This window comes from Manacus vitellinus, unplaced genomic scaffold (genome assembly GCF_001715985.3).
Source record: "Manacus vitellinus isolate BGI_N305 unplaced genomic scaffold, ASM171598v3 scaffold_36_pilon, whole genome shotgun sequence".
Classification (NCBI taxonomy): domain Eukaryota; kingdom Metazoa; phylum Chordata; class Aves; order Passeriformes; family Pipridae; genus Manacus; species Manacus vitellinus.
The window spans coordinates 6,807,370-6,817,483 of record NW_021940508.1 but is presented as its reverse complement, the minus strand read 5'-3'; the positions used below and the strand labels follow the sequence as shown (position 1 = coordinate 6,817,483).

Here is a 10,114-nt window from a genome sequence, read left to right as displayed (position 1 = left end):
GCGTGTGGCACAAGCTGGAGCATATGTGCCCCAAATAGGGTGCTGGAAGCACCCTTGGGACTGCCTTGTCGCAGCCACTTGCTCCTGAGGAGGCAGGGCACTGCAGGAGTGTCGGATGCTATGTCCACCACAGTTTTTTCAGAGGTGTAGAAGACTGTCAGGGATGGTGCTGCCCATCTTCCAGAAGTCAGGAAGCTTCAGTCATCAAGCTTCATCCTTCATCCCATGTTCCCACTTCATACTCTCTGTGTTCTCTGCATGGAGAGGGTGACATCCCTGCCTCCCTGCTGCTGCTCGCTGCTCCCCACATGTCCAGTGCTCTGTGGGGCTGGTGGATCTGCACAGAGACAGAAAGGACCTGCCCAGTGGAGGGCACAGGGACAGGCATGGCCAGGATGTCAGGCTGGGATGTGGGATTCCCCCCAGCAGCATCCCGGGAACAGGAACCCTGCAGTGGGGCTGAGCTGAGCTTCCCTCTCCCCTAATCAGGAGAAGACCTGCTGTATCCAGCCTGGTCAAAGAGCAGGGCAGCCCTGCAGCACCCCCACTGCCCTGGCCCCTCTGCTTTCACTTTCAGCACCAATCCCAAACCTGTATAGAAGCTGCTCCTAGGAGGGCTCAGAATCTGTTTCACCCTAAGTCATCCCCAGGCAGAGCTGGCAGTTCCTGAAGAGGAAAGCACAGCCCTCTTACCCAGCAGTACCCCCTCTCAGGAAGGTGTCAGGGGACTGAGTCACCATCTCTACGAGGCTGATGTGGGGCAGCTGGGGATGCACGTGGACCAAATGTCTCACCTTCAGAGGTGCTGAATTAGGGCTGTGCCCTCCTCTCCCCACCAGCATCCTCACCCTTGCCCCAACACCTCACTCACACCTTCCATGAGCCCCCAGACCCACTGCAGTCCTGTGGTGTGCACCCAGGTGATACGTTCAGTCCTGGAGACTAGGAGAACCAAACCCCTGGTGCTGCACTGTACTGGGCACACCGGGCTGCACGTAGCCAGCAGTCACCGTGCCCCCACTGCACCATGGTGTAGGAAGGACAGCCTGCCTGCAACACTGACCAGCAGGCATCGAGTTAAAGCAGGCACAGGTAGCCTGCGCCTGGGGCACTGATCTGGGGAAGATCCTGTGGGTGGGCAGGTGAGACCTTCACTCCTCCGAGGATGCAGCCCCATCTCCACAGTCCTTGAGATTTTCTCTAAGAAAGGCGGTTCGGCCCCGGGGGCCAGAGGAGATGCAGGGAAAGCTTTTATTGGTATCTCCCAGCACACGTCAGCCCGGTTAAAAAAAAAAGCTTCGTGTCTCAGAGAGCTGTTTAACACAGCTCAGGCAGCAATTGGTACAGGGACAGCAAACCAGGCTGCATCTGCTCAGCCCCAGTCACAAGCTAGCTCCCTGCTTCCTCCAAGTGTGTGTGGTGTGTGTGCGTGTGTGTGTGTGCGCGCGTGTGTGCGCGCGCTAGACACAGGCATCCGCTCCCAGCATCTCGCTGTCTCCTGCATCCTCCGGCAGCAAGTGCAGGGCTCTGGTTCCTCGGGTACCACCCTCACCGCTCCATCCCCCGACAGGAATTTGCACACGAGGCACAGGATGTGGTGAGCACCCACGGGTGGAGAGGGGGTTGCGGCCAGAGGCAGCGGCGATGGACACCGTGTGGACCTCTGTCTAGGGCTCGTGTTCCCCAGACGGACCCTCACCCTGGTAAGTGGGTTTTTTTGCCACAGTTGGTGCTTTGCTGGGTGCATGGCATGGGCTGTCCACACGTTGTGACATCCTTGGGTGGGCTCTCCCGCTGCCCCCCAGGTCCTGGTGCCTGAGAGGGTGTGCAGAGCTCCTGGGATGGAGTGCCTGGGAGGAGGGTTGAGGATGGGGTGGGAAGGTCCTGCCCAGGCATTGGGGTCCTCATGTCGGTACTGGGGAGATGGGCTGGGGAGGGAGATGAGGAGGAGAAGTGGAGAACTGGGCAGGAGCTGTGTCTGCTGCAGAGGAAGGGACTCTGCTGTCACGGCATTTTCATCCCCCTCTGGGAGATGGAAGCGTGCGACACACCTATAAAATCTGCCATGGCGCGGCAGGACAGGCAACCTGATCCAGCAGGGAGAGCAGCCACTGGCTCAGTGTCCCCAGGACAGGGACGCAGCACATCTGGGGCTCCAGCCACCCCCCTAGACATCCCCATTGAACTCCCAGAGCCCTGCAGAGGGTAGGGAGGGTACCATCAGCCATGGACCCCCCTGACCCACAGCAACTGGATCACCTCACAGCAGCAGCCCCAGCAGTGCCACAGTCACAGCATGTGCCGTCTGCCCGGGAGAGGGGACAAGAGGGTGCTGCCAGACCCCTGTGGCAATCCCTAACCAGCTCAAGGAGGTGGGATGCAATGGCCCCTAAGTAGAGCCTCCTGCCTTCACTGCTGGCCCCCCTTGCCCCAGGCAGGCAGGGGCTGGCAGGGTGTGCAGGGCTGTACCAGAGCCATGCCAGAGCCACGGCAGCTCCTCCCAGCCCTGCTCCATGCCCTTCAGACTAAGCGCTGGGACCAGGCAGCCACAGGCTCTGATATCCCGGGGTGTCCTTCCTATTGGTACCCCACCCCTCTGCTCCCAGGGTCCCTAATGCTGCTCCCAGTAAGGTGCTGTAGGGTAAAAATCTCAGGAAACTCTTGAGGCAGGGGGGAGGCCTGGACCACAGAGAGCCTGTGGGGACCAGGCGCATCCTTCCCCACAACTGGGGAGCTGCAATCCAGGGGGTTCTGCTCCTGGCACACCCGTGATGCCTCCCCTTGAAGGTGGGTGCCAGGGACCCTGCTCATGTGTGCACCAGCCCGAGCACCTGCTGACGCTTTATTTGCTGGTGGGGCATTGCAGCGAGGACACACCATGGGGCAGGTGACAGTCAGCCCTACAGACCCTGTGGCTCCACACCCCCATCTCCCCATGCCACCGCTGGGCACCAAAACAGCCCACCCTACACCCGTGGCCCCCTGAAAAACACCCATCCCGCACCCCCAGCTGCCACAGACACCACCCCACACCCACAGCTTCTGCAACATCCCTGCACCCAAAGCCACCACCCACCCCATGCCCACAGTCGCTGCAACACCCGCTGTGGGCCGTAACACCCGCCCCGCGCTGCCAGCCACTCCGTAGCACATCCACCCCAAAACACATCCACCCCTAACACATCATCCACCCCGTAACACATCCAGCCCTAACAAACACATCCCTGTGCTGCTCCTTACCACATCCATCCTGTGTTCCCAGCCACCACAACGCCCCCGCAGTGCCGCGATACACCCACCTGTGTGTCACTCATCGCCCTGCACCACAAACCTGGCACCCCATAACCCCACGTGGGCTCTGCTGTGGGAGAAAGGAGGTTTTGCAGCCACGCAGGGGCCATTGGCTCTGTTTGCATCAGGATGCTCTGCCCTGCTTCCTTCTCTTGGGGTGTCTCCATGCTGGCTACCAGCTCTGTCCCACCAGTGCCCCCATCCCCATCTAAAACAGGCTTATCCTCACTCTAGCTGCACCAGCCTTGACTCCATGCCTCAGTTTCCCCATGCAGAGAGGTACTTGGGGCTGGGAAATACGCATCCATGGGTGCTAAGAGGATGAAGTGCTTTCTGGCTTAGTATTTTGCTGCAGGGATGAAGCAGCAAAGGAGAAAATCCGAACCAGAAGAGTGTGGGGAATGGGTGTTGCCCAAGGATCAGGGCAGGGGTGCAAGGGAAGGGAAGGAGGTGGGAAGGTGCCCACCCCTGCTGTGACAGCTCCTGGTGCTGGCAGGGCTCAGCGGAGCCGGGTGTTTGCAGGCAGCTCCCGCCTGTGCCCAGATTTAGCTCCTCTGTGGGGGCGACCTAAAAATAGCCCCGTGGTGGAGCCTTGCAGAGCAAGGTCGAGGCCCCCGCACCTCAGGTCATGGTGAGACAGGTGGTGGGCACTTTGTGCCTCAGGGGATGGACACAAATAGCAGTTGGGACACCTTCCCCCAGGAACACACACAGATATAGGGCCTGCTCAGGTGTCTGGGCTGCTATGAGGCAAGGGAGCTTCTGGTTCTCCCTCCACACACCCAGAGGTCTCCAGGAGTGGGGATGGTTCTGCGTGGGGGTGATGTCTCACCTCACAAAGCCAATGCGTCAGGCAGGGCACAGGGCAAAGGGGGCCCTGGAGAGTGCAGAGCAAGTTTGGGGTATCTGGGGAGCAATGGGGTTTGTGGAAAGGCAGTGGGGTCTGGAGACTGAGTTCAGAGTGAAGCCATTCAACCCTGGATGTGCAGGCAGGGTTCAGCTGTGCAGCACTAGCAGGCACAGAGAGGCCAGCGGGGCTGAGAACAGACACAAGTCATGACACGAGTGAGACCATCCAAAATTCAGGCAGACAGCAGTAAATGGCAGGAGGCACTGAAGGTTGGACTTAGGAGAGGACAGGAAACGGAGGTGGCTGGGAACTTCAAGCAGCAGCACAGTGCTGGTGGGTGACTATGACATGAACACACGGGGGAACCACATCTGAGGGGGGTTACAGCTGGTTTACACACCAGCCACCTTCCCACTGCCCTGGTTGCCCCCCTGCACCTCAGAGGGGCTGGGGCTGGGGCACCCAGAGCCCAGCAGCACTGTGGGGAGAAGCTGCCAGCACGCTGGGGATCAGGAGCACCAGTGTGGCTGCTGGGGGTACTGGTGTGCTGGCTTTCTCTTCTCTGTAAGCCCAGCCCCTCTGCACCCTCTCCTCCCTGCTTCTCCCCCAAGCCTTGGCCATGAGGAGGCCTGGATCTGGCCAGCGTGTGGTGATGCAGAGACCTGCAAGGGCAGACCTGGGGGGAATCTCGCTGTGATATCCCCGACTCTTCGGTTCTCAGGCAGAGCTGCAATGGTGCCCAGCAGCAGAGCTGATCCTGCCCGCAGCGAATAGGATCCTGAGCCGCCCGGGCACGGGGTGGTGGCACGGTGGGCATGTAGAGACATCCAGGTGTTCTTCCTTCCCACTGGCACAGCCGCAGAGATGCTGTCGCTGTGGCTTGGACACGAGCCCCCGCCTCTGCCCCGCTCCCACCTTTGTAAAGCCCCTTAGAGCTGGAGAATGCCGGGCACCAGCTCTGAGCCAGGCGGTGCATCCAGCGGGTGCAAATACCCCCCTTTGTGGGCACTCTGCCGGGACCCCCACGCGCAGGACGGGGCCCACACGTGCTGCACTCCCGGCTCAGCGCGTGGGAATCCGCAGGCAGATGGTCCCGCGGTGGTGGGGAGAGGCTGGGAAATCACATGCGTGTGCACGCAGTGGTGTTCGCTGCCTGCCAGCGCGCTCGGCCTTCCGCTCCATTCGGCCTGGCCAAGCCGTGGGCTACCTGTAATTACCGCTGCCAGCTCGACACAGCAGCGCCCGCGGCGCCGGGTCCTCCCGCAGCCCCGAGATCCCGGCGTGTGCGCGCGTGCTGCTAATTATCCCGCTACCTGGGGACTTCCCTGCTGAAGCTGGCGGGGCGGGGGATTGCTGCTCCGATCTCCCCGCTCTACCTCCTAGTCCCTGGGCTCCCGCTGGGAGTGCCTCTTTCCTGCAGCGTAGAATCACAGAATAATTAAGGCTGGGAAAGACCTCTAAGATCATCGAGTCCAACTGTTAACCCAGCACTGCCAAGGCCACCACTAAACTGTATCCTTAAGTGCCACGTCTACACGTTTTTTGAACAAGATCAGGGACAGTGATTCCACCACTGCCCTGGGCAGCGTCTTCCATAACACAATCCTAGCAAGGGCACGAGGGCAGCACTGGGACCGATTTGGGGTCATGCTGTGCCCCAATGTTGGGGATGTTGGAGACTAAGTCCTGCTTTTCCCAGCTTCAGCCCACTCCCAGTGAGACAGAGACTGACTTGCTATTGCTGCTGCTGTTGACCACCCCATTTTATCCCAAGATGATCTTCCCTTGGTACTGAAACTCATGTGCCTCAATCCCATGCACTGGTTCCCTTCTCTCCTGCACTCTCACAGCCCTCCTATGGCTGGTCCAACCTCTCCCACATGGCTCCTTGCAGGATGCAGGATGCCCAGTGATCACAGCAGCAGCACACACACACACACACATACACACAAGCATGTGAGCGCGAGAGAGATGGGAAGGTGAAGAGGAATTTGAGGAAGGTAGGGAGCCAAAACCAGCTCTGCCATGCCCCAGTCCTGGGCAGAGCTGCAGGGAGGACAGCTTTCACCCTTGACTGGCCACAGAGGCTTTCTCCAAGGCAGAAAGGAGATGCATGGAAGGGGCAGGATTACAGCTGGTCCCAATCCCTTTAGGATTTACTGGTCTGGTGTGGGAAAGGCCTGGATGTGTTTCTTGTTAAACTGAAGCACATAAAGCAAGCATGGGGGAGGCATCCCCAAACCAGCTCCCTGCTTTTGTCCCAATCCTGCACCAACACTTAGACCCTCCACAGCCAGGGTCCATGGCCACCATGGATAATCTCAGTGCCAGCTTGCCATTTCTCCCTGCCCTGAGCTGCCCCTTGCATATCTGGGAGAAAGCCACCAGGACAACATTTTGGGGTCAGGGACACGGTGCAAGGGCAGGGAGCAGCACTGCACCCCGAGGTGCTAGCACTGAGCTCCTTCCTTCCCCCACAGAGCCATGGGGGTGCTAATGTCCAGGCGGCAGACAGTGGAGAGGGTGCAGAAGGTGAGCTTGGCCGTGTCAGCCTTCAAGGACGGGCTGCGGGAGCAGCCATCGACACGGCGCCGGGGAGAGGCGGGGACCTCACGCCGGGGGACGCTGGAGCAGGAGGTGCAGGAAGGAGAGGAGGAGGCATCGGCAGGACCTTCCCAGCCAGAGGAGAGCAGTGCCAGTGCCAGTGCCAAAGCAGCCTGGGAACGGCTGCGGGATGGCCGGGGCGTGGAGCCAGAGGAGTTTGACCGGGCCAACAGGTTCACGCCACCCGCCTTCATCCGGCCCAAGCGGGAGCTGCACGATGATGAGCCCCCAGACATCAACCTGGAGCAGAGGGAGCAGGTGAGCAGATGGAGCCACGGGGACAGGGGCTGGGGAGAGCCCAGGGCTGTGACAGCCTCCTTGGGCATGGCAAAGCCCTATGGACGTGGCTCAGTGGGGCAGGGTGCCAGGGGCCAGGCTGGGCAGCTGGCCACATGGGGAGGAGGGTGCAACTGTTTAGATGTGCCCTGGAAGGAACCTGGTATGTCTCAGAAAGAAGAGGTCACTGGTGGGCAAGGCAGCTCCAGCTTTGGGATAAAGAGAAGGACAATATGATCTATGTGTTTGTCAGCCTACAGCCAGCCAGCCTGCAACTCAAGCCATCCATTCACACCTGCAGTCTCTAACAGCCAGCCCTCCAAACCAACAGTTTTATCCCAGTTTTTTATCCCCACCCCCCACCCCCAACGCACGTGATCCTACAGCCCACCCATCCATACCCACAACCCTAACCATCCATCCACCCACCAACCCAACCAGCCTACACCCCAGCCCACCTACAGCTTTCCACAGAACCACAGAACACAGAACATCCTGAGCTGGAAGGAGCCCACAAGGATCATCAAGTCCAAGTCCCGCCCCCTGCACAGGACACCGCAACAATCACGCCATGTGCCTGACAGCATTGTTCAAAAACATCTTAAACTCTGTCAGGCTTGGTGCTGTGACTACTTCCTTGGGCAGCCTGTTCCAGTGCCCAGCCACCCTCTGAGGCTAAATCATGCAGGGTACCAGCAGTATTTCTTGGGAATGGAAATGTGTGAAAAACCTTACAGCTTATCCATTCATACTTACAACACTAAGAAACAGCCAACCTACAACCCTAGTCCAGCCACCCACACTACCATGCTGAACCCCAGAGCACATACAACCTCAAAGCCCCAGCAACCCTACAGCCACACCCATCCACCCACCATTCATCCCAATAAACCTGCCTACCGTCCTCTAACTCAACCAGCCGTGTCCCTTACGACCTCACCACCCACCTATTCCCTACTCAGCCCACGCATTCCCATCCCCATCCACTTCTACCCCACCCGCAAAACACCACCCCACGCCTGGAGAAGCAGGCCCCTGCCCACACTGCTCTGCTGAGGATCTGCCCGCCCCTCCCCAGATCGTGAATGACGAAATGTGTGAGATCTGCGAGGTGTGGACGGCCGAGAGCCTCTTCCCGTGCCGCATCTGCCCCCGGGTGTACCACGACGGCTGCCTGCGCCGCATGGGGTACCTGCAGAAGGACAGCACCGTGGAGGTGACGGAGACGGCGCACACCGAGACGGGCTGGAGCTGCTACTACTGCGTGAGTGCCTGGAGGAGGGGACACTGGGCTGCTGCTGGGTGGTGGGTGCTCCCTGGGGAACCCTGCCCCACACAGACATGAACAGGGTCCCACCCCACAGCCTCATCCAGGGCAATGGGGGACCTGCTGCCCCCCACCTCCTGCTTGCCCACCTTGGCCATGGGATGGGCTGCTGGGCACGTGAGATGCTGTGGCAGAGCTGGAATGGCCAAAGCCATTGGGTGTGGAGCCACCCAACTGCAGAACCCCAGGGTGACACACAGTACACCATCCCTCTCCGGGTGTGGGTGCCTACGCCCACATGCCGTCAAGGGATCCCAGTGCTGCCATACAGCGGGATGCTCCGCCAACCCCATGCCTTTGCCCCACGGGTCCTCTCTGCCCCTCACCCCAGGACAACCTCAATCTGCTGCTGACAGAAGAAGAGATGTACAGCCTGATGGAGACCTTGAAGAACTGCAAGATCATTCCAGGTGTGTATCTTCCCCACAGCAGATCCCAGGAGGCTGGGGGAGGCAGGTGGGGAAGGGGGTCCCCCCTTCTTCCCAGGCACTGCAGAGCCAATCTGTCCCCTACAGAGACCTGCCTCACCCTGGATGACTTCCTGCGCTACAAACACCTGCTGCACAAGCAGCAGTTTGAGAAGCCCATGGCCGAGGCACAGGAGGAGCAGGCAGCCCTGCAGTTCAATGCCCTGGACCCCGACAAGAAGGGACACATCGAGTGGCAGGACTTCCTCTCCCATGAGTCCATCCAGCTGCTGCAGAAACTACGGCCACAGGTATGATTGTGGCATCCAGGCCTTGCTCCCATGGCTGGCACCCATGGTCACAGCACTCAAGACAAGCTCCCATGGTCACAACACCCGGAGCTGGCTCCTACAACTGGCACCCATGGCTGTGGCACCTGGGTCTGAGTCCCATGGCCACTACCAAAGGCCATGGCACCCAGGGCAGGAGACCCCCACAGCTTTGGGCATAGGAGCCAGGAGATTCCCATGAGGTGAGCTCTCTCCCTTCCCTTCTCTGACCCCCTAGAATGCCCTGCTGCGGCTGCTGACACCCAAGGAGCGGGAGCGGGCACGGGCAGCCTTCCTGGCCCTGGACCAGGACAACGATGGCTTCATAGGGGAGGGCGAGTGTCGCCAGGCCCGGCACACCTGGTTCCGCAAGCACCAAAAGGAGATGCTGTCCTGCAATGTCAGGTATGGGGATGCCCACCCTGGTGTAGGGGTGACATCCAAGCCGGCATTCCTGCCACAGCCCCAGCAGCCACCGCAGGGTCTTGGCGCACAAATGGGGTGCTCCCACTTCTCATCACCTTCCCTCTGTGGCCCCTCAGCCCTGTGCACCCTCCTCCCCCTGCCACCACAACCATCTGGGGTGCAAGGAACACCCAGGGATGAAGGGTATCCTCCTCCCTCCCACAGCATCAGCCATGTGGGGCCCATATCGGAGGGCAGCCCTGCCAGCAGCAGGAATGGCAAGAGCCCAGAGAAGATCCTGCCAGCCACGAAGCAGGAGGAGCCCAGGTGAGGCAGGGCTGTGTGCAGGGGTGGGGGACACCCTCATTTTGGGGGCAGTTTCCAGGGGAGCAGCAGTGCCAGCTGGGGTGGCCAGTGAGCCCACATCTGCCCACAGGACCGTCGACTGGCCCGGCTTCCTGCGGGAGAATGTCACCTACATCCTGGCCGCACGCCCCAACAGCGCCGCCCTCCACCTGCAGCCCCCCGCCTAATCCCCGCGGCGCGTCGAGGGCGCGACGCTGCTCCCGCCATGCAGACCTGCCCCACCCGCCCCTGGGGGCGGAGCTGGGCGCTGATTGGCTGG

General features: G+C 60.5%; 1 protein-coding gene across 1 annotated transcript; it reads left to right on the top strand.

Moving 5' to 3' along the window:
* The first annotated feature begins 1,321 nt into the window (after positions 1-1,321).
* Positions 1,322-10,098, top strand: PHF24 (PHD finger protein 24). The gene is made up of 8 exons (XM_029961565.1): positions 1,322-1,703; positions 6,622-7,003; positions 8,100-8,285; positions 8,680-8,758; positions 8,864-9,066; positions 9,323-9,489; positions 9,715-9,816; positions 9,926-10,098. The coding sequence occupies exons 2-8, from the start codon at positions 6,626-6,628 to the stop codon at positions 10,020-10,022; spliced, it is 1,212 nt and encodes a 403-aa protein (XP_029817425.1). The 5' UTR covers positions 1,322-1,703; positions 6,622-6,625; the 3' UTR covers positions 10,023-10,098.
* The last annotated feature ends 16 nt before the right edge of the window (positions 10,099-10,114 follow it).